Source organism: Carassius auratus, unplaced genomic scaffold (assembly GCF_003368295.1).
Source record: "Carassius auratus strain Wakin unplaced genomic scaffold, ASM336829v1 scaf_tig00036602, whole genome shotgun sequence".
Lineage (NCBI taxonomy): Eukaryota > Metazoa > Chordata > Actinopteri > Cypriniformes > Cyprinidae > Carassius > Carassius auratus.
Genome location: NW_020526317.1, coordinates 50,374 through 74,976, shown reverse-complemented (window position 1 = coordinate 74,976; position 24,603 = coordinate 50,374). Strand labels below are relative to the sequence as shown.

The 24,603-nt window shown below is 35.8% G+C and overlaps 1 protein-coding gene across 1 annotated transcript in view; it reads left to right on the top strand.

Annotated features, from left to right (window-relative positions):
- The first annotated feature begins 697 nt into the window (after positions 1-697).
- The window catches only part of LOC113082604 (leukocyte tyrosine kinase receptor), a 31,286-nt gene continuing 7,380 nt past the window's right edge, over positions 698-24,603 (top strand). The window contains exons 1-19 of the mRNA XM_026254182.1: positions 698-861; positions 1,220-1,359; positions 1,556-1,696; positions 3,614-3,763; positions 4,573-4,673; positions 5,192-5,352; positions 5,862-5,956; positions 6,942-7,022; positions 7,269-7,443; positions 12,248-12,398; positions 12,506-12,637; positions 12,917-13,073; positions 15,271-15,453; positions 17,755-17,853; positions 18,539-18,691; positions 18,789-18,902; positions 22,021-22,207; positions 23,499-23,589; positions 23,683-23,747. Coding sequence (XP_026109967.1) covers positions 698-861; positions 1,220-1,359; positions 1,556-1,696; positions 3,614-3,763; positions 4,573-4,673; positions 5,192-5,352; positions 5,862-5,956; positions 6,942-7,022; positions 7,269-7,443; positions 12,248-12,398; positions 12,506-12,637; positions 12,917-13,073; positions 15,271-15,453; positions 17,755-17,853; positions 18,539-18,691; positions 18,789-18,902; positions 22,021-22,207; positions 23,499-23,589; positions 23,683-23,747 — 2,540 coding nt within the window. The remainder of the gene's footprint in view (positions 862-1,219; positions 1,360-1,555; positions 1,697-3,613; positions 3,764-4,572; positions 4,674-5,191; positions 5,353-5,861; positions 5,957-6,941; positions 7,023-7,268; positions 7,444-12,247; positions 12,399-12,505; positions 12,638-12,916; positions 13,074-15,270; positions 15,454-17,754; positions 17,854-18,538; positions 18,692-18,788; positions 18,903-22,020; positions 22,208-23,498; positions 23,590-23,682; positions 23,748-24,603) is intronic.

Sequence of the window (24,603 nt, the reverse complement as noted above, 5' to 3'; positions counted from 1 at the left end):
TTTTATTTTTTTTCCGGTTAAATAAATGTTCTGTAATAATGTTAGCCAATGCTGTGACATTGAGATATGGTGAGACATGGAATCAAATATGAGCTATATTCTGTATGCTTTTGAACATCGGTTAATTTTTGGTTGTGTAACGCCTGGTTGCCTGCACCACTGTGAGGCTTTAGAGGGCGTTCCTGTGTTTTGTGTTCTTTTCTGTTGTTCTGGTCATGGACTCCATTTCCCATCATGCTGTGCTTTCATTAGTGTCTACCTGGTTCAGCTGTGTTCCATTTCCTCTTTGGTCCTGTGTTTGTGTATTAAGCCCTGGTCTAATATTGTCTGTGTGAGTTGTTGATAAGTGTTATCTCCTGTGTTTCTTGTGATCCTTTCTCGGTCCTGTCATGTATTTTGTATCTCTGTGGATTATCATTAAAGGGTCAAATGTGTGTAAATGAATTGCTTATAATAGGCAGGAGGGCCAATATTATTAGTCTAAAACTGGAGAGTTGCTCAGTTTAACAGAGCAGTGGACTGTGAATTTACAAGATTCATCAAATGATCTTTGAGGGGGTGCAGTAGGTTGTGTGCTCTTGTGGCCACGGAGTCCGGCCGACCAGGATTTCCACCATGCCACAGACTGATGATTGCAAGTCCAATGGTCATCACCACTTCCATGCCATAGCCAGAGCCAATTCCCAAGATGGCTACCATGTTCCAGTCTGAGTCAGCATATGTAGGTCGCCATATCAAGGTCAGCTCCCAAGATAGCTACAGCCAGAGCCACCATCTGCCAGAGCTGCTTCTTCACCTGCCAACTCATCTGCCAGAGGACTCCATTTCCCATCATGCTGTGTTTTCATTAGTGTCTACCTGGTTCAGATGTGTTCGATATCCTCTTTGGTCCTGTGTTTGTGTATTAAGCCCTGGTCTACTATTGTCGGTGTGAGTTGTTGATAAGTGTTACCTCCTGTGTTTCTTGTGATCCTTTCTGGGTTCTGTCATGTATTTTGGATGGATATCTCATGTATTATCATTAAAGGATCTTAAACTGCATTTGGATCCGCTGCCTGTTGCCTACTTTTGCTCATTCATAACAGGTTGATTCTGACCTCTGAACATTATAGAGTATATTTTGCCAGCAGAAGATTTCGACCTTGTATATGCATTATGTTTTGCATCCTTTGGGCTGATCTAAAATGATTGTTAAAAGCATTTCTTTTGTGTTTCCCAGGCAGCAGTGGGAGGTGCTGGAGGCTGTTATTGGCCGCTTAGATGAGCCTTTTCATGTGACAGTGCAATACTCTTCCTGTAGCAGCCATGAAGTTGGATTTCTGGCATTTGATTCACTTGAGTTGAAGGATTGTGCCATGGGTAACGACTAGTTAATTATTCTCAAATAGTATCTAATTCAAATGTGTTGTATGTATTACTTACATCTCTAAAGCATTTCTACTTAATCACAATGAATTTGCCTATTTTAGTATTTTACATTAAATTATTTAAATGGATGCACTAAACATTATTTGTCTATTCTTATGTGACACAAAATCTTTATGGATATCTACAGGTGATGATTATTTGGATTTGGGTTCAGACTGTGAGAAATACTCATCACTTCACTGTCATTCTGGAGGCTGCATTGAGAAGCGAAGAGTGTGTGATTTTCATACTGACTGTCCTCAAGGGGAAGATGAGGGCTTAATATGCAGTGAGTAAAATTAAAGATTTTTAATATTTTATAATCCATGAAGATGCGTAGTTTCTGTTTACCAGGATGTCAGCAATTGTGAGCTCAACATTCAAAATCTGTTCCCTTTTCAAAGTTTAATGCAATCGGTGTTGTTCACTTCAGACCACTCTTTAGTCTATAAAAAGACAGTATTTTGTTATTTTAAGTGTAGAGAACAGGCTGTGTCTCACCAATCCATTAATTCAGTTTATGATAATCAAAACATTTCTTTGAAAGGTGGCCTTTAAGCTCTAAATCCCTAAGATTTGTGAGATCAGTCTTGCCAATTTGCATTTCGTTGAGAGTGTTCAATTAAAGTATGAGCAGCAGTGTGACAGGGCGATATAAGAGGGTGCCGCTGACTAACTGGCTGGCTGTGTGTCACTCACATTAGCTGTATTAAATCTTAAAGCCGTGATCATTTTCTAATCCTTTCACTGGAGGCGTTGGATTAGCGAACCTGCTCTGTCAAAGCTTTTCACTGAAGAAAGAGCTGCATAAAATGCCTGAAATGCATGAGTGTTTGCTTTCCTCTAGGAAAACTATTTGCATATTTATTGATTTATTTAATCTCCACTAACATTTATACTATACTTAGCTGATTTATAATTATTGTTTGTGTACAAAGAACTTTGTTGATGGTCTATTTGGCACACAGCACTTACAATATAATCCAGTTCGATAAAAAAGGTGAGAACAAAGACTCGTAGAAGAAATCCATATTTACTGTTAAAATGTATTAAAGATTTATTTGCTAAATAAATTGCATAAACATTCTTTTAATTATTATGGCATTAACAAAAGAACCATAAAAGGTTGATCAGCTACTCGTTAGCATAAAAAAGCCCGTAACAACTATGTGATTATAAATGGTTCAAATTGCAATAAACAAAATTTTATTAATCATTTACAATTTGATTTTGTTCAGGTTTTATTATTTATTTAGCATCTATTATAATTCATATTGTTATATATTGCTGTCATATCAACATTGGTAGTATAACTTTTTTTTGAGCAGCAAATCAACATATCAGATTGATTTCTGAAGGATTACTGTATGTGACTATAAAGACTGGAGTAAGTGATGCTGAAAATTCAGCTTTGCAATCACAGGAATAAATTAGCAAACCAAAACTAGGTTTTCTTGTATTTTTGATCAAATAAAGGCTGCCTTGGTGAACTTTCATTTGGTAGTGTAAATATTTTATAAATAAAATGATATTGTATACATTATGCATATTTGGCAAAAGTAATGCCGAAGTATGTAGAAGCATTCTAGCCTTATCTTGAATTGTAGACCAAGAACGTCCCCCCCCCCCCCCGATATAGAATATGTGGAATGATATGTGGAAACTACTTTTGATATTATGTGATATCAAAAATAACTCTAACAACATCCTAATGAAGATGATCAAAGGAACTTCTGCTAAGCTTGTTAATTACATCCATGACATTATAAAGCTTGTCTTTTGTATAATGAACCTGTCAGTTAGTTAAATCTGTCCTAGCCTATACCTGATATCCAGAGACCATATTAAAACACGTTAGTTGGAGTCTTGTCATATGAGCTGTCATTTTAGGTAGTAATTATTTAAAGTGTAAAGCTAACTGAGGCACAATTTGCCTTATGGTGCTTCATCTCTGTTAAAACCATACATTTAAAAATGCAATGAAAATGAAATTGGAATCATGTAATACTTGAATTGAATTGAAGCTTTGTTGATTTAGGCATCATAATGACACATTTAAGTGGACTTAATGGATACATAGAAGGAGAGAATGTAATATTTCTCTGATGAGCTGTTCAAGCTCTGCTAGTCTTTGCTGACACAGTCTGTTGTATTTTGCGGAAACAGATTTATCAGACATTTCATAATTTGCTTAATGTCTTTGCAGACTCCTTACCTTTGGGCTCATACTGTTCATTTGAGTTGGGCTCATGTGGATGGTCAGTGGCTGATTCACCGTCATCTTGGAGACTAGTTAGTGGACTACAGCTGAATGAAGACTCAGATCTACTGGGGGCAACTCTGCAAAACACTCAAGGTAAATGTGAAACCATCTTCTTTCAGTCATTGTATTGGTTACCCATCAGAGTTTCCATTCTCAAGACATCCAAATGTTAAAATGTTTTTAAAAGTGACAGTAAAAATGGTTTAATATCACAGAAGATTTCTACTTCAAATAACGATGATGATGATTACAGTAATGGTTTCATGATTACATTAATAACAAAGTTTGTAATGTTAAAATGGAAAACAGATTTTCTCTCATTTGTTGTTTGATTAACATGAATGACAAACAACAGGAATATTAGACTGCTGTCACTTTAAGAGCTACCTGGATCCATATATTGTTACATGTCTTCTTTCCCATCTGTTTGCTTTCACTTAATGCCTAAATTACTGTGTTTATGAGGATACTTGCGAAAGACATCCATTTTAACACAAGTGTATGTTGAATCGTTCAAGGCCTAGAAAACTGGTTTTGCGCAGCTTGGCAGTGAACAAGATGCGCATTAAATATCGCATGTGATTTATCTTGCAGTCCTAAAAAAGACATCCTTTAAATGTCTCCTCGCGATCACTTTAGTTATGAAATTCACCAGTGGGATTTTTTATGAAATGGGAAACAAAATGTTTGATGGGGAACTATTTTCATTATGTCTTAATAGCACCTGTGATTTTAACATGATAGAGAAATGCTACCTTTTTAAAAAGCTTGTCTGCGCTTGGTTGGGAGACTTTAAAAGCCCATTTTTAAGATGATTTCCAGCCTTGCCTACTACGGTTCTTGACTTGTAAGCAAGCATATCAGAGCACTCTGAGCAGAATACTGATACTTTCTCGCCTCAGGGCACTTTCTTTTTTTAAGGGTCAGAGGTCGTGGTGATGAAGGTGAGGCATTGGTTCAAAGCCCAGCTCTCCCTTCAACTGTGTCCAATCAGGACTGTCAGGTAAGAGTTTATGATGACAGTCAAAGTCACAAAATGTGTTTGAAAGAAGTCTCTTATGCTCACCAAGGCTACGTTCATTTGATCTAAAATAGAGTAAAACTAGCAATGTAGTCAAACATTTTTACAATTTAAAATATCTGTTTTCTATTTTAATGTTTACTTCAGTCTTCAGAATTTATTTGAAGTATAAATCTTTTATAATATTGTCTTTTGATCGTTTTAATGCATCCTTGCTGAAAGCAACTTATTAGTAGAAGTGTATGTATGATTGTTCACATAAAATCGTGGTTTGTCTATGCCACAATATTTGGATTCTGAGACTTTATGGGCAGATTTCAAGTTAATTGTCCGTGAAAAATGAGGACACATTTCTACAGCTTCTCTACAAATAGCTTACACAGATTAACAACACATGCAGCCAAAGTTTCAATTTTACACTTGATTGTCCATGAATAAGATATTATTGTGGGACATCTGGTCTTGTAGCAGAATGCTCAACTGCAAATTTTTCTGTGTAGTTGCAGTTCTCTCTGTACCTGTGCGGGGATTTCAATGGAACAGTGCTCCTGTCAGTGGTGGAGAATGAAACGTCAGCTTCTCCACTGATTTGGGAGAGGTCTGGACACTGGAAGGACACTTGGCAAGAGATCGCTCTGCCGATTACAGTGATCTTAAAAGGGTGAGATGATTAGTTGGATGGTTAAACAGACAAAAAATACTTTTATTAGTCCACAAGAGGAAATATGGGGTAAAGGGAGATCACCCCACCCCGCAAAATCATATAAAGAGACCATCCTGTCCCAGTACTGAGTTAAAAGGATCCCTTATCTGGCAAAAGGCATTGATCGTCTTGTGTGGAGGCGGTGTTTAGTCACACTTTTACATCATAAAGTGGCACATTTCACAGCCTGTCGTTTTGGCAGACTGGCTTCATGAAATTAGAAAATTCTAAATAAAACATTTACTAAGTAAATGGGAATCTCTGACAAAGAATATATCAAAACAGCAGTAAAGTAAAAAAAGAAAAAGAAAAATTTGAATACAAATTTTCGAGGAGACATATTCTTACCCTGTTTAGAATGGAATTGTTGACCTGCACTTGAATTAGGTTATTTCATTAAATGTCTACATATACATTAATAAATCTGATTTCATTCTAAAACAATTTGTGATTTGTTTTGAGCACAGCTTCCATCTTAAAGTGCAGGCCTTCTGGACTTCTGGATCTAAAGCTGACATTGCACTGGATGACATTTCATTGAGCGCAGCATGTTTTGACACAGGTAACCTTTCTGCCTCAAACATAAGTTTGCAACCAAACACTCAACAATAGGGCAGAATAATGGTTCTTTTGTTCTTCCCTTGTGTAAAAGTTTATTGACCACACTGCAGACTCGCGATTGCATCTAAGCAATCAGTGATAGGGCGTTTTTCAAAAATTTTCAGTATTTAGTAAGACAGACAGAAAATTTAAGATGTGATGCACCACACATGATGTCTAACCGCTGTCTCCATTTAGCAGAGGGAGATGGTTCTTATCACGCAGTTGATATAGATTCTGCTTGATTAGTTTTGAAGGAAAAGAGGGCGATAAGAGGACCTCCTATCTCACAATCCGCAAATGTCGTAAAAATGCCAACAATAGTCTTTCTGCTTTTCTAACAAGCATTTACAGATCTTCAGAATCCAGTTTCTTGCCATGAACGGTTGACCACAGGAGTTAACAAGCCCATTGATTGACATTCAAGACTTGTGAAAATAAAGATTTAGTATCCTCGTTAACTTTGTTTTCCAGGATCTGTGATTTTGAGAAATTCCTGAGCCATCTGTTCACAAAATATCGTCTTTAGCTTTCTGTTTAGTCCTCTTGCTGTCATATTATCTTTGACACGGTCTGTGGTCTCTTAACACCTTTAAATCATATCCAATAAAAGCTAGTATTTAAACCCTGTTGAACGAATTAGTTTGGACCCATAATGGTCTAGGCTGGTTTATCCTGGCTTGTGCTGGTTCAGTGGCTTTCTAAATGGTAAACTAGCAAGAATCAGCTGTATCAACATCATTGTCCTAGTGGAGATGTTTGACTGAGGAAGCCATGCTGAATACGCTGGTTAAGATGTGTTTTAGTCAAACCAGCATTTAATACAATTCTGATCTAGGTAACCAAAAGTAAAAATGGCAAGTTCAAAAAAATAAAACTACACAGGGGTTGTAAGAGCCATATTTTCATTTGTGTTCCTTGTTTTCTTTCCATATCTGGTTTATCAGAACTAAATGAACTGCTTCTTGGACAAGGACTACTGCATGATTTAGACTCCTTCAGTCCTCTCCCAGAACCCTTAGCGTCAGGTATGCGTCCTTTCCTGTGCATTACACAAATACACTACTGTTCAAAAGATAGTAAGCTTGTAAAAAATGTCTTGTATGTTCACCAAATTTATTTGATCAGAAATACTACTTACACGGTAATACTGTGAAATATTATTATGATTTTAAATAACTGTTTTCTATTTTAATATATTTTAAAATGCAAATTAATTCCTGTGATGGCAAAACCAAAAGCTTTAAAACAAAACCAGGGTCTTTTATTTTCAGAGGCTTCCCTAATGACGTGGTGGTTTACGTCCTGTGGAGCAAGTGGACCTCTAGGCCCAACTCAAGCCCAGTGTGACAGTGCCTACCGCAACAGCAACGTCAGTGTGGTGGTGGGGAAGGAGGGCCATCTCAAAGGTGTTCAGATGTGGAGGGTTCCAGCTACCAATATGTACAAGTAAGTTCAGAAGCTTGAAATCATTCTGGTTTAGAGTTGTTCTTGGATTCAAAACGGGTACTATACAGGTACCTCATTGATTTGGTGGAGAAGTTGTTTGATACTGCCAACAGGGGATCTGTTGTCCAAATACCATGTAAAAGTGAATTTCGCATAATTGGTGCCCTTTAAGCTAGTTAATAAGTCAGGCTTAACCAGATTTCATCCTGTGATCACCCTATGCTTGCAACCAACATCCAAAATTAATACAATTTAAATGTATTTCTGTGAAATGTTTGGTGCACCTTCACGCTGGTTTCATGTCAGTGAAACTACATCGCCACTGCAGCTACAGAAAGTATTCACACTGGAAACATTTGTACAGCATCACTGCAGCAGCTCCACGGCTACATATTTCTTAGAAAGACAACTGTATATTTGTTTTAACAAGTTGGTTATTTATTAGGGTGTCCATATTTCAGTTTTCCAAAAAGAGGAAAGTGGGGCCAGATGGAGATGCAGATTACAAGCATTTAAGTAAAATGTAATTTATGCAGTATTTCATAACCTTTATAAGATCTGCTCCCTTTACACAGAGTGCGTGTGATCGCCAAATCAAAAGTGAAAGTGAACAGCGAGCACTCATTCATAAGAGATTTAAATACTCTGCATATTGATAGCCTGCATGAGCAGGCGGCAATAGTCAGAAATTCAGCAGGAGGGGGATTAAGAAAACAGTCCCACGCAGGGCTTTAATTTTAAAATGCACACAATGATTGGTGACTGTAGAAAGCAAAAGCTGAATCCTGGACATTTTGGGTGTTTTATTAATCCTGGCTGGATGCATTTATTCTTTTTAGGTCCAAATAGAGGATAGTCTTGAAAGTTTGTTAACATGGGGATTCACATATAAACACGGGGTCACATGTAAATAGAAAACCGCAAGGACAATCAAGAAAACAGCTCCTATCCTGTTGTTTGATATACAGGCCATACTTTGATATAGAACATGCTGTTTATAATGTTTTTTTTATTTTATAATACATCATACTTTCACCCGAACAAAATAATTAATAACTTTCATTATTAATTAATTCTTTTTGACATACTCCAAATCTTAATAAAAAGCACTAGACGTGCTTATTCTGAACTCCTGCTTAATACTTATGTGTTGCTCCTGCTGCCGGTATGAATACACAATCTCTTTTAAAGGAGTAGTTCACCCAGAAATGAATATTCTATAATGAATTACTCACCCTCATGTCGTTCCAAACCTGTAAGACCTTTGTACATCTTCAGAACACAAATTAAGATATTTTTGATGCATTCCAAGTACAGCCCGAAGCCATTTGTTTTGAGAATAATGGCTGGCTGATGAAGTTATTGGCTGGCTAGCCGGCTCAGCCAAAACCTAAATGGCTGCTGCAGCCGCCAAACTTTTCATAGCTGCAAATGGCTGAAGCTGCCACTTCATGTCTACAGATGTCGATGTTATACTGATTAACTAGATCTCAATCTTTCCAAGCAATGCATGGCTTACACTATATTTCTACAAAATGCAATGCAATGTAATAAAGAAAACACCAGATTTTACTTTCACAACGTATGCGCATATTTATTTTGTAGTCTGTATGCTACTAAACATTTTCAAATAGCCTACAATGCATTTCACAATGCAAATTAGGCAATATCTACTTAAATATCTGCTAATTTGCATATATTTAAAAAAAACGAAATCTGAGTATTGGATAAAGCCAGGTTAAAAATAATTTTTTCATTGTGTTCACATATTAGATGGGGAAAAATTACAGAGGTATTTATGGATATCTACTTTTGTTATCCTGTAAATCAGAATATACTGTGTCAGTAGCCTTAAAAAATTATTTTCGCCATGTTTTTTGGAATAAAATGTTATATATATCAGGCTAGGAATAATATATTTACAAATACCTCTGTAAATGTCTTCATAATATAACTAGGTACTACTGAAGTGGAGATTTCGGACTTTAAGTATGAGAGAAAGGTCATTTTGAGAAAACGGGCTTTAAAGATTTATCATCAGCCAATGAGATTGCGCATTCAGTCTTTTTACTTTCACGATTGTTTGCTGATAAAAAGGAAATGACCATATTTGGATCCAAAAGGATTGCACAGAAGAGAGAGAGCTTCGTAACGGCGCATGTGATCGGAAGAGATCGCGGAGAAGTATGTTAAGAACGCAAACTTTTGTTGAATTTATGAGAAATCTACAGACGCAAACAGACGAAGTGTAGTAAAATAAAGTCCCAAATGTGTATTTTGGACTTTTTTTCTCCAAAAGTCTGAAAGAGGACATGTAATTGAATTGCCTGCCGTGTTTCACCTTAATATAAACACACACTGTTATCAGTATTTTTTTGGACAAAGTTTTGCACATTTCACTTCAATGTACACTGAAGCATGCGTCGTGAATTAGCAATGTGGAAACGGTGGTTTGTTACTGCAGTAATATCACGTTCAGTGCTATACATCTCTCCATATTCCAGAATATTTGGTTCATAACATCAATCTTTGAATCAGGTGTTTGTGCAACCGTGCCCTGAAGATTTAACAAAAGTCTGGGTAGGCCTAAGTTTAAAAAAAAAGTAGGAATTAGGAAAGTATGTGAGAAGTGAGATCAAAATTACATTGCTTGCTTCTTTCCGCCATTTCACCTCAGTGCGAGAAAAAAAATGCATTGCTTCTTCTGTATGGAAAGCAATTTTAATTGGTCGTCAATTCACTGTGAGTGTGTGTATCGTAGCAACGAGCACAAGACTGTGCTGTAATGAAACCAGTGGGAAAATAGATCTCGTGTATTGTTTATATATTTCGTGTGTGTATGTCTCTATGTGATAGAATTATTATTTGATGCAAATAATTTTAGACGGCTCAGCCAAACTTTATTAAATGGCGGCTCAATTTGCCTTAGGAAATTATTGGCTGGCGGCGGCTGAAATTCTAAATGGCGCAAATGGCGGCGCCTGGTGGCGGCTTCGGGGTCTAATTCCAAGAGCTCTCTGATCCTCTCATAGACACCAAGGATCCTTACATGATCAAGGCTCAGAAACGTAGCAAGGATATTGTTAAAATAATACATGTAACATCAGTGGTTCACCCGTAATTTTATAAAGTTACGAGAATAATAAAATAATAATGACTTTATTCAACAATTTGTCTCCTCCGTGTCATCCTATAGTGCTATCTTGGAGAGTATCACATACGTGAACAACGTATGTATGGGGATACATTATTTACATTCAGATCAAAGCGTAAACAATGTAAACAGCGTATCCGCTCACACAGAAAAGCATAGATTGTTTACGAATGTGATACTCTCCAAAATGGTGCAGGGAGGAGACAAATTGTTGAATAAAGTTGTTATTTTAGTTTTTTTTGTGCACAAAAATTATTCTGGTAGCTTTGTAAAATTACAGTTGAACCACTGATGTCACATGGGTTATTTTAACAATCTTTCTACGTTTCTGAGCCTTGCTCATGATAGTAACCTTGCTGTCTATGGGAGTGTCAGAGCTCTCAGAATGCATAAAAAATATCTTAATTTGTGTTTCGATGAGGACTGGAGGTCTTACATTTTTAGAGCGACATGAGTGACAGAATTTTCAATTTTGTGTGAACTATCCCTTTAACGTGCATGCCAAACAAATATGCACTGCTCACAGGCCACTCACGCTTGAGGTGTGAAACGTCCTTAGACTAGTTTTCACTTGTGCTTTCTCAACATAATCTTTGTAGTCTCAAAAGCAAAGATTCTCCCTTCAAAATCCAGTTGCGAGGAGGTACGTCAATACCAGGTGTAAACAGTTCATTACTTTCTTCCTGTGTCTCATCTCTCTCTTTTCCTCTCATTCATTTTTTTTTTATAAGGGCAGAGAGAGGCATGACTCATTGGTTGTAGGCACAGATAAATCTCTTCCTGTACTCTACTTAATCTGGCCCCTGTGTAGTCAAGCCTTTGAACTGATTTACAGTGATTATAGAGGCTAGTCATGGGAGCTCATTAAAAACAACTCCCCAAACTGTCTGTGAAGAAGGGCATGCAGGAGAGGTGCAGGAGACAGGTAAACATGCCAGATAACTATCAGATGAACTTATACAACACTATGTTGTGCTTTTCTTGCATTCAGGGTGCCAGACTGAAATATAGAGATCAGACCCAGGCTATCCCTCATTCGAAAACTGAATTATTTTATATTGTATCCTTTTGTTTTGGTGCCCTAAGCACTGACTGGCTTTAATAACAACAACAACAACAACAACAACAAAAATATTATATTTGCCTTGAGATAGGAAGTTGTATCTTGTTTGGGAATTAAAGTCTTTCCTTTTACATTTTAGGATTGATTAAGGTTGTATATTCGGTATATTAAAATGAGAGTATAATCACAACTCACTTATGGCTTAATAGTTTACTATGCTATTGTCGTATTAATAGTATATATTAATACAGGGATTTTCTAATTTTGTGATGCCAAGGACTCTGGAGTATGATGATCCTGCTGTTAGGAACCCCCTTTCTAACATATTAAGGCAGCTGTATTTTAATGTATAAAGACTCGTTAATACTTTATTATATTAATAAAATTAAGCATGATATTAAGAAAACATGTTGTTTCCAAATTAAAATAATTAGCTATAGCCTAATATTGACAGTGTACTACAGTGAATGCAAATGATTGAAATATTTGCACCTTGGTCCTTCAGAAATGACATTTCGTTCTTTTGTATACTGTGTATGTGGAAGAATGACAATAAAGCAAAGTTGAAGCTGAAGTTGATTTTCCAGGATTTCAGCTTATGGAGCCGCAGGAGGCAAAGGAGCAAAAAACCATAACAAACGGTCACATGGAGTCATCATCTCAGCTATCTTCCCACTGGAGAAAGGTGACATACTCTACATCCTAATTGGACACCAAGGAGAAGACGCATGTCCAGGAGTGAGTGAAGCAGAAACTCAGACTTGGCCATTGGGTTGCCATGATATATGCAATGTATTTATGTATAGCTCCCTGTTTACATCTCTATTGTATTCAAATATTCACAGAGGAACCCCCTGACCCATAAAATCTGTCTTGGGGAGTCTTCTGTGATAGAAGATGGTTTCGACAGCGATGGTTCAGGCTTAAAGAGGGCAGGGGGCGGAGGTGGTGGTGGAGGAGCCACATATGTTTATCGGGTAAGATCTTTCTTTTCTTCCCATTCTCATGTCTCAGACAAATCTTTAAAAATATCCATCATAGCCTTGTGAGTGCCCTTAAGGGGAACCATGTGGACAGCAGTCGTCGCCTGATAGTGTCAGTCTAGACAAGCATTTTTGAGACATCCTGAAATAATTTGGGGTCGTCTGAATTGGAATACAGATGGAAGTAAAGGCTTGTCTGGAATCATGGGATGCTTTCTTTTTTACTTGATTGAAAAGTACGTCTAATGTTGTTTTTGGGATGCACGGGGGCAGATGGAGAACGGGGAACCAGTGCCTTTGCTGATTGCAGCAGGAGGAGGAGGAAAGGCCTACCTGGAAGACCCTGAGAGCAGCCTGGACCAGATTTTCCTGGAACAATACGAGAATGACACCTCCGCCCCTGGTGTCAATGGCAAATCCGGAGCAGCAGGTACTCTACCAATGACAAAAATATATATTATGTTATTTTTTAATTATATATTATTTCATGGCTCAAAATGAATTCAGTTGATTAGTTCAACAGTGATAAGTTCTTTCAATTAACTCTTTTATAATAATGTTAACTACACTGAAGTTAAGCTATAGCTGAAATTGTGTCTCATTTATTAAGCCACTTAAAGGGGCAATATCTTTTTAAAGAGGTCATAAGACACGATCTCGTGTTCTCTTCGGAGTGTTACAAGCTGTTATGTGCATATATAAGATCTGTAAAGTTCCACAGATTAAAGTCTTAAACCCAAAGATATATTCTTTCTAAAAATTATTCGATCCCCTTTGTGCAGAATCTTTTATTCTTTAAAATCACCAATAAACGCAGTCTGTAAGTGTTTAGAAGCTTCTGTCACCTCTCTACTACAGTTTTGGCCCATTCCACACCTGAAAAAGCTTTCAGATCACTGATAATCTTTGGTTTTCTCATTGCCACTGCTTTCTTCAAATTCGATCACATATTTGAAATGAGAATTAAGCCTTGAGACTGAACAGGTCACTCAAGTACATTCTATGACTGATCCCTGAACCAAGCAGTAGTAGATTTGGATGTGTACTTTGGTATGACTGTCCTGCAGGAAAGTCCATTGATCATCAGCTTCAGTCTTTGCACCAAAGGCATCACAATTCTTGTCAAAATGGCCTGACAATTTAAAGAATCAATGATGTCCTTCATACAGTCATGATTTCCACTTCCTTCTACAGTAAAGAAACCCCATGACAGGACTGATCCACCTCCAAGTTTGAGGATGGAGATGGCGTTCTTCTGCTTATGAGCTTTGCCTTTTTTTGCAGCAGACATACCGCTGATCCATGGGTCCAAAAAGTCCAGTTTGGTCACATCACTCCATAAAACATTCCTCCAGAGCTCCACAGGTCTACACAAATGAATTTTATCAAGTTCAAGTTGGCTTTTTGTTCTTCTTGATCAAGAGTGGTATTTATCAAGATGTCTCAACATGAAGGCAATACTTGTCTAGTGTTCTTCTTACACACTGCATTGAAATGGTTTTCCTCCTTTCATCGGGTCATCTTGAAAGTCTTTGGCTGTACATTGCAGGTTTTTTCTCAGTTGCTCTGATTAAACATTTAATGATATTGTGCTTTTTCTTCCACACCCTCAAAGGTTTTCTGGTAAAACACACTTTAAGCTAAGAAATAAGGCTGAGAGCTGTGTCTCTAGGAACCTTCAATGTCTTGGAAATAATCATATAGCCTTAGCCTTTCTAAAGTAATACAACATTTCTTCTTTTTGCTTTTGTGAGATCTCTGAAATTTTTGCTACTCAACTTCAATACATGCATGGGCTAACTGTATGTGTAACAGCTCAAGCTAATTCTGTTTTTAATAGAGTTTCTAAAGGCTTAATTGTGTTTTGAGACTGTTTTATTCCAAACCATGCAAATAAGTGATTTACAAACAGCAATGTTGAATAGGGGTTGAATAATTATGACATAGCAGTATTATTAAAAAATCTTATAACTCAAATATATAACATTATATATTGACAATATCACTTTTAATATGCCAGTGAACTGTAATAGATGCAAGTTTTATTATATCCTGGATCTTCAGAAAAGCTTGTATTTGTAAAGTACTGCAGTCTCTAGGGAGTTGAATAATTTTGAACACAACTGTATGATATTGAAATTACTTTCTTTGAATGCTAACAGTTACTCTGTGGTTTAGATTTGAACAAAGGACAAGTATGCCTATAATTCCAGCGAATTCTTGCTATTCCCAAATTTATGAGTGTTGTATGGGCTCTCTAACTTCATTAACCACCTACCAGCTTTTTCACAACAGCACAATAGTGTCAGTTCAGCCATCGGGATCACATTATCTTATGACAGTCCTGTAAGTTATGAAGTAAGAGTTGTGGGATTTGGCATCTGGAGGATACTTTTTTTATGCAGAACTGTCATATGTAAGCAGTTCTGGGCTCTCACTTAATAGACATATGTGTCTGCTAAAAAAGTAGAAGAGCGGACAATGAGTAATAATTAGTATCTGTAAGTTTGCTGTATTTTGCCTCCTCAGACCAAAGGAATTTCTCTGTGGAACAGCTTTAAACTAAGATGCCCAGCACTGAGTAAACATGTCTGTTTTTCTGTGTGTGTGTGTGTGTGTGTGTTTAGGTGGAGGAGGTGGATGGAGCGACCTGTCTTTTCTCGCCTGGGCAGGGAAATCTCTTGTGGAAGGAGGTCAAGGAGGCTCATCCTGTCCTGAGGCTTTGTCAGTGCTGGGGTGGGCTACATTTGGAGGGTTTGGGGGAGGTGGGGGCGCTTGCACTGCTGGAGGCGGTGGTGGAGGATACAGAGGTGAATAATAGATTAAAAACAATTGCAAATATGTCACAATCACAACCAGAAACTTACTGAGGCTGCATTTATATGATCAAAAAATACAAAAAAATTATAACGTATTATAACAATTTAAAGGGATTTTAAAGGGATTTTAAAGGGATAGTTCACCCATTATTCATCCTCATGTCGTTCCAAACTTGTAAGAGCCTCGTTCATCTTCAGAACACAAATTAAGATATTTTTGATATAAATCTAGAGCTCTCTGATCCTCCCATAGACGGCAAGGTTACTACCACGATCAAGGTCCAGAAATGTAGCAAGGACATCAGTAAAACAGTCCATGTGACATCAGGGGTTCAACCGCAATTTTACGAAGCTACAAAAAAAAGCTTTTTGATAAAAATAATGGAGAAATAATGACTTTATTCAACAATTCTTCTCCTCCTCATCCCTGATGCTGTGGCGTGCCGCCATTATCGAGATAGTATCACAACAAGGAAGAAAAGTCTTTATTTTTGTTTCCTCTGTGCTCTAAGAGCATTCTGTTAGCCTTGTAAAATCATGGCTGAAGTCACATGGACTATTATACTGATGTCCAGTGGCGATTCTAGGATTTTCTTTTTAGGGGGGCTCAACCGCCAATAAGGGTATGATTAAAAAAAATATTATTTGACTATTAGAGTAGGGTTGTAAACTACTAACCTTATTGCAATCCACTATTCACTATTCCATTGTATTCCCTGTATTTCATATATGGGAGTAGGAGTACTGACTGAGCCATATACAACACTGAAAAAAATTTTTTTTTTTTTTACAATGAAGACTTCCTGATTCATTATTAGGACATTCATGTTTATTCTTTGATGATACCACTGGTTTTTCTTATGATATGTACGTGGAAATTGGCAGACAATTAAAACAACATAAAGGTTGAATGACTGCAATGAGTCTTAGGAACACAGTGGTATTGTGTGAGATTGGCTGTCTATGTTCTATTCTCACCTGACTGTTGGAAAAAATTTTGTATAGCCATCTACAATGAAATATAATTATTACTTTTTCTTTTTTAGCTTTTTAGCCTTTATAATCAACAATATGATTGGTTATACATCAAGTCACCCCCTGAAAATGTATTTCATTCAAATCAAATCATTTAAGTAACCAGTTAATATTCATTAAGAATATAGACAAAGCATGTATTAATGCAATTGTCTATTGGCAACATGTTTAATCTGTTCTATATTTTTCAATTTATAAAAAATAACAACTGGAATGATAAATTTGCCACTTCTATAAATCAATTACTTAAATCAAAAATCTCTTTACTCTACTCTAACTCTAATATAAGTATCATGATACACTAATTATTCATCATTACAAAATTATATTTAATAATACAAAACAAAATGACTCCACATAATGTTTCTCTTTCGGTGCCATTTAGTGCTTTCAGACAATGATGTGTATCGTTAATCATTTCTGGGCATGGCTGCATAATGAAATGCCGTAATGCACAATAATATGTTTTAAATTTTAAAAAGTAAATTAAAATATATCTTGATTATTCTAAAGTATGTTTTCATGGGTGTTAATCGCTTCATTTTTGTTGGAAGATAAAACAACTATCACAATGTGATAAGGGCTGAAGGTGAACACAGCGAAGACGTATTGGCATTGGATGAGAAACCGAACTGTGTATTGGTCCAGTAACATTAATGTATGTAAACTGCCATTACAAGAACTGCACCGATGCAGATGTCGTATCATAGCAATCTATCAATAAATGCACACACACACACACATACACACACACCTTGTACTCTCTGATGTCCGCTCTGCTTGGTTCGTGAATCCATGCAGACTCAGATCAGGGGAGGAGCCTAAACTTGCCGCAGCTTGCCGCCGTTTCATAATGACCAGTACATTGCATTTTGCTGTAGAATTTGTATATCTTTTTATTTATAGATTTTTTCTGCAAAAGCAAAATATTTTGGTGTTGTAATGGAAGACACATGAGAAGCTTAACACTACAAGGTTTAGATTGTAGTTCAAATGCTCTGTTCATAGTAATTATTGACCCCTTGCTGTGAGTTTTTACTGAAACACACTTTAAAACAAAGATCTGTTGTTAGTTATCACAAAGAATGACTTGCTTTGCGAGGCAGATGTTTCATTTAAAAAGATTAGTGTCCAGCCGTTGTTAAATCATCACATGTGCATTTGCAGCCCGAGTCTTTTTTTCCCCAATGTGGATGGTTTGTTTTAATGACAATTTTTATATATATATTTTTTTATTCTGATGCAACCTTTGCCCAGGCGGTGATGCACCCCTTCTTGATGGCATTACAGCAGATGGACATGACGGCGTCTCTTTTGTTCACCCCATGGGAAAGATATTTCTACATCCACTTGCAGGTCAGGCTTTATCTAATCCAGACTGTCTATACTGATGTACAGAATGATAGTCTTAAAAAAAAAAAAAAAAAAAGATCATAAAAAACCTGTTCACATGCATTTAGTTTTATTACACACATCCAGAAAACAGTCACTAAACTTGTAGATTATAACATTTCTAAGCAGAACTGTATTTACATAGATGTATACACAGACACACTCATGTCACCTAGAAAATATCTGAAATAAATCCTCCAATTGTTTTAATGTTTTGCAATACACCCAATATGCACTAGCACCGATTTCTTTCTCATCGAGGTTGGCTGTATTGAGAAAACAGGCCACGCACACATCTACTCTGATTCAGTAATAAACATGAAACTCGTGGTAAATAATAGAAGACCTTATGTGACTTAATGAAGTTGGCGCCACTGTTTATTACTGCAAGTGTGTTTTGAGTTAAAGGGCCAGAAAAGGCCAAGCACAAAGTTTTGACATTACTTCATGTTAATTTTCATTTAACAAGTCATTAACAAAAATTATGTAGCATATATATATATATATATATATATATATATATATATATATATATATATATATATATATATATATATATATATATATAATATATTTTAATCCAGGAAGACACCCTAGACTGAAGCACTGGAGTTTTGTGGGAGTACTGATGTATTTGTATGTGTTCTAGCTATGGAGAGTCATGGGGAGGCTGAGATCGAGGTGTATCTAAACTGCAGCCACTGTCAGACCCAGAGTTGTAAGAGAGATGAAGATACCAGACTCATCCTCTGCCTGTGCGACAGCGCCGAGGTTCTTGCATCAGACAACGTCACCTGCCTAGGTACCTAAACAGTCGGTGTCCATATGCCCTTTAAAATTTGTCTATAAAAGCCTGTTGGAAATATTTCTACTTCACCACTTCCTCTGTCATCTTCCAGTTGTCCCACTGGGCTCTCTGGCAGACGGACCCCCATCTCTGATATTTATCCTGGCAGTGATTGCGTCCACAGTAGTCACGGGTGTCGTTCTGACCTGTGCCAGCCTCACGCTCAGTAAGAGACTCTTCCAGTTCTGTGTCAATTCTGTGCCCTCCACATTCCATCGTCTCTGACATGCTTCTTCTATCTCCCTATGATGTTCCAGGACATCATTTGTCTTGTTAAATTCATTTAATTGAAGAGCAAATTCAGGGGAGTTCAACATCAGTGCTTTTAGAGCTGGTAGGAACAGTAATTATTAGGAAGAGTGGAAAATATAACTAGGTTTTTTTCATACCCACCAATTAATTTTGAAAGTACAAAAAATAACTTAAAACATTGGAGCCACTGGGCATTAGTGTTCCATCATTTAAAAATCAAAAAGAAGTTGCTTACTAAATGTGACATGAACAAAGCTGTGACACCAGGGACGATTATGTGGCCAAATTTCATACAGCACTTAAATACAGTGGGAAAGGGCACATGTAACCGTGTATATGTATGTACTTTAATCATAAAAAAAAAACATTAATTCACCAAATGTTACAGTAAAGACATTTAAATGCAATTAAATACTGTTCATTTGAACTTTGTTCATTAAAGAATGCTGAAAAAAAATCATTTTTTTTACATAAATATGACGCTTCACAACTGTTTTTAACACTAATAATTGTTCTGACACCAGAAGTTGTGAGAAATATTGCAAAGCAGCATTTCTGTAGGATCATGTGACTGAAGAAATGGCTGCTAAAACTTCAGCTTTGAATACATTTCATTTGAAAATATATTCAAATAGCGTTATTTTAAAGTGGTAATAATATTTAACAAAATTACTGTTTTCACTGTGTTTTTGATCAGATGAATGCAGCCTTGGTGAACATAAGAAAAATATATGTATACGTAAAAATCATAGTGACCCAAACTGTTGAATCCTATTGTACACAGGCGGATGTGGATGACATGAGACTTTACAGCCCCCGTCCCTCATTTTTATGAACTATAAATGTTTATTACAAAAGATTTAAGTCATACTAAATAAGCCAGCTGTCAGTTAGGCCTCCAGCAATATTCACATATATTCACTTGTTTCTTAATTCCTATCATTCTGTGGTTGCTCTTGCTGTTAATTTTACACTTACTGAAAAAAAAAATGTTTCTTTTAATATATCTTTTGTTAGGTTTTGAACAGTGGGCTTTTTAATATTTGTACAAATTACTTGCTTGTTTTTTGATCTAACTACTGTTTATAGTGTTGCACAATACCCCGTAAAGGAATGAGGAGGGAACTAAAACAGGGACTGCTATTAACCTTAAAACATGGCCTTTGAAATTAATTTATATAAATAAACAATTAAGCCAAATTACTTTCAAAACTAACTGCAGCCTCACTTATGGGCTTTTTCTAAATGTGTGCAGACCAGTATCTTAATTATAAGTGCTGCTATTTAGCTTGTGTCTTTTTGTACTTGCAACAACATTTTATGCTTAAAAAGGTTTATTTTCCAGTACCGGACAGTGAGGGAATATTGTGGGTGCCATGATGCACTGTCCCTATAAATGTGAGCAATTATTGAGGATATCATTTTTCCTCAAGAATATTGCTTAAAATTCATAATACTTTCATCATGCTGGTGGCTGTCCAAAATACTGACCCTTGAGTTGAATAGGGAAACTAAAGAGTTTGTATATCAAATGTCAAAAGCAGTGACTTTGGGATGCATTGGGATTTGTGATTATATTGACAATTACTTTATTACATATAATCATTTAGGATATTTTATTGGCTTGGCTATAAATAGATAAAAAGGATATGGTAAAATAAATAATATATCATATATGTTACCATATCCTAGCTGATATTATAAATCAATCCAGTTGGCTTTTTCCCCTAGCATTACAATTAAAAATGTTATGCTTAAATGAAAACTATAGCCATTAAAACATTATAATATGCAGTAGACGCTTTGCATAGAAAGAGTTTTTTTTTTAATAGAAGAAGGTAATTACTTGCTTTTATCATCACCTTAATCTGGCCATTGTCAATAAATAAAGAATATGACACTTTACAAAAAGGTTTTAGTGATTATCTAAGATTAACCAACAATGAGCAATACACTTTGTTACCTGTAGTTAATATATAAAAAAGCTGTTCATTAATGTTAGCTCAGGCCCATTATATAATATTAACAGATAGAGCTTTTGATTTTAATAATGCATTGGTGAATGTTGAAATAAACATTTAGTAAGATGTTTTTCATTGTTGTTTGCTTAGTTCCCCAAATGCATTAAATGTGACTGAGATATGCCATAAACAAACAGTCTGTCACAGTGCTCTAACTTTATGTATATGCTATGGACACTTATTTCTATAAATGCTTTATTTTTTTATTGACCATGCTTAATATCACATATGCTCCTTATGTTTGATTTAAAAACATATATTGTTTGTTTGACCTGTGCACTAACTGTAAAATGCTGTGCCATGACTTTTGTATGTATTTTTAAGGTAAATAAAGACGTCAAAACACAAATTCCCAAAGAGAAGTGGAACTGACTTCTTAAAAGTTACTTCTTGTGTCTATTTCGCGGATTGTATTTAATTCTCTACAAGTTATGTGTACACAAAACTCAAATTCAAACAGCTGGGTCCTTAGATAGCAGAGCTCCACTGGACGCTAATTCTGTGTCTTCCCCTGAGCTCTCCCCCATGCAGGTTGGTAGTCTTTGCTCGGGTTTCCCCCCTCTCACCCCTAATACCTGGTCAACTTCCTGCCGGCTTCGCTTCGCGCCACTGCGCCAGCAGCCCGATGGCAAAAGGGGACCTCTCACCTCCACGCAGCGCCCTCCCTAGCAGACTACCAACCTGCATCAGGGACATGGGCAGCCTCCACTGAGGGTGAGTCCACCCTGCCCGATCGCTTGCTGACAGGCCCACAACTTTAGTCCTCACCTGACGGGCTTTTGTGGTTTTAAATTCAAGAAAGATGAAAGTTTTGTCATCTTGATAGAATTCCATGGGGAGAAATAAGTGCACTTGGTTGTTCTGTTTCTTTGAGAAAATTACCATCATGCTGAAAGCTTTAGGATACATCAATTTCATCGCACTCTGTAACGACCAATAATTCTACAAATTAAGCAGGTGGAATTATTCTTAAATCATGATCATTTTTGCTGTGTTTTTGTCTTTTTGCAGTCTATTACCGTAAGAAGAACCACCTGCATGCGGTCAGGATTCGACTACAGAGCCCAGAGTACAAGCTTAGCAAAATCCGCTCGTCCACCATAATGACGGACTACAACCCCAACTACTGCTTCGCTGGCAAGGCGGCCTCACTGAGTGAGCTTAAAGAGGTTCCACGCAAGAACATCACCCTCCTCAGGTATCTATATGCTGCTTCACACATACTGTTTGAGGTCTGTAAGAGTTTTCAAATGTTTAGAAAAAAATATCTTAAACTTAGCATGACTGCATTCATTTGATAAAAAATATTTGGTAAAACCAGTAATATTTTGAAGTATTATTCCAATTTAAAATACCTTTTTTTTTCTATTTTAATATTTTAATACCTTAATGTAATGTATTACTGTGATGGTAAAGCTGAATTTCAGCAGCCATTACTCTAGTCACCAGTCTTAGATGATTCTTCAACAAATTCTAATATGCTGATTTGGTGCTCAAGGAATATAAAAGGTATCTATGTAATAGTTTTTTTTCAGGATTCTTTGATGAACAGGAAGAAAGAACAATATTTATTTGAAACGAAAAATTTTTAAAATTCTAAATGTCTTTAATGCATCAATGCTGAATTAAAGTATTATTCCTCAAACTACTTAACAGTAGTGCATAATGGATCATTCTGAGACTTCGAAAGCTACTTTTTCTGATTTAGCTTTTTTTCATTTTTTTTTCTTCAAGACTTTTTGATCTTTTTGTTAATCTAGGTTAATGTTATTTATAAATATGCTAATATTGTCTAATGTTTATTTATAATACAGTAATGCTAATTTATATAAAGCAAATAAAAAATAAATTGGTTTATGTCTAATAAACTTGGTTAATGTATGAGATGTTATAGAAGATTTTCCATTTTCACTTCTTGATACCTAATGCATTAACTGAAGGTTAAATTGGTTAATATCTGAAATATTGCTTCGTCAGTTTCTACAGTAAGGAAACTGTGAGTCATCACATGTTACTGTACATTCTGGGAATTCTGCAGAATTTGATTTGAAAGTCCAACACAACCAATGTGCATTGTATGTTTACATTATGTCTGTGCACTACTGTATGTTTTATTATGGCTAATTTGTAATGCTTTCAGCTCCATTTAACACATCACATTTGCATTCATTCTGCAAAATTTCTCAAATTGCCTTCAAAGTTAATGAAAATATAACCCCAGGTTATGAAGGTCCTGTTATTAGTTAAAATAATGTTCTGGGTTAAATACAAGTTGAGCTCTGTTGACAGCACATGCGACATGCTGTTGAATAAAAACGAGATTTCACGTTGACTTGTACTTAACTTAAAACAAATTTTAGTCTGGAAGTCTGCTGAATGTATCCCATTCAACCCACAATATTTCTTTAATATTCTTTGATGACATACGAAAATAATTTCCACATTTAAAACATGTGAGAAATGATGCTGTCTTGCATTTTTAACTATAGGGCTTTGGGACACGGTGCCTTTGGGGAAGTGTACGAAGGACAGGTTTTGGGTATGAATGGAGAGAACACAGCCATGCAGGTTGCTATAAAGGTGAGTGTTCCCAGATCTGTCTTTCCCTTTGAAACTGGTTTCTGGCTTGTCTTAATTGATCCTGTGATTTATCTCTTTCCATTCTTCTGACAGACTCTCCCAGAAATCTGTTCTGAGCAGGATGAGATGGATTTTCTAATGGAGGCTCTGATTATGAGGTATGCTTGGCTGTAACATACACTCACAGCACTGCTCTGGCCGCACATGTGTGCCACAGACAGAAAAAGACATTGTCATTCCAATCCTCTGCTCTCAGTCAAACTAACTGTAGGCTATGAAATCTGTTCCTTTCTTTTTAAACGTTTGTTGCGATTAGCGGGTTCACATCTGTTGTTTGTGTTTGAAGGTATGACATCCTCTTTAGTCAAGCAGCAGATGTTTTCTAGTGATTCATATTCTTCTGAGCAAACCATACTTTAGTTAATGAACAACATCTTATCCTTCATTTGCATGGGCTACATCAGTGGTTCCCTAAAAGTGGATATTCAGATTTGGCCTTGTAAAACTGATCATTTAGGCATTTAAAAATAGCGTATTATATAAAATAATATTATTCTATAAAATAAAATTATTTCAAGTAAAGTTGTTTATAGAAATAAATTCATCAACTTTATTAAACAAAAAGTTTTAAAATATATATATATATATATATATATATATATATATATATATATATATATATATATATATATATATATATATATATATATATAATAATATATATATATATATATATATATATATATAATAAATATATATATATATATAATAAATATATATATATATATATATATATATATATATATATATATATATATATATATATATATATATATATATATATATATATATATATATATAATAAATATATATATAATTCATTAACAAATTGTTCCTTTTTAAATGAAGTCCAGTATAATATTAAGAACTATTATATCGGTACTTATGATTTTACTTGTACAATATTCAGATTTATTGATGGGATTATGGGGATATATACTGTAAAAGACAAAA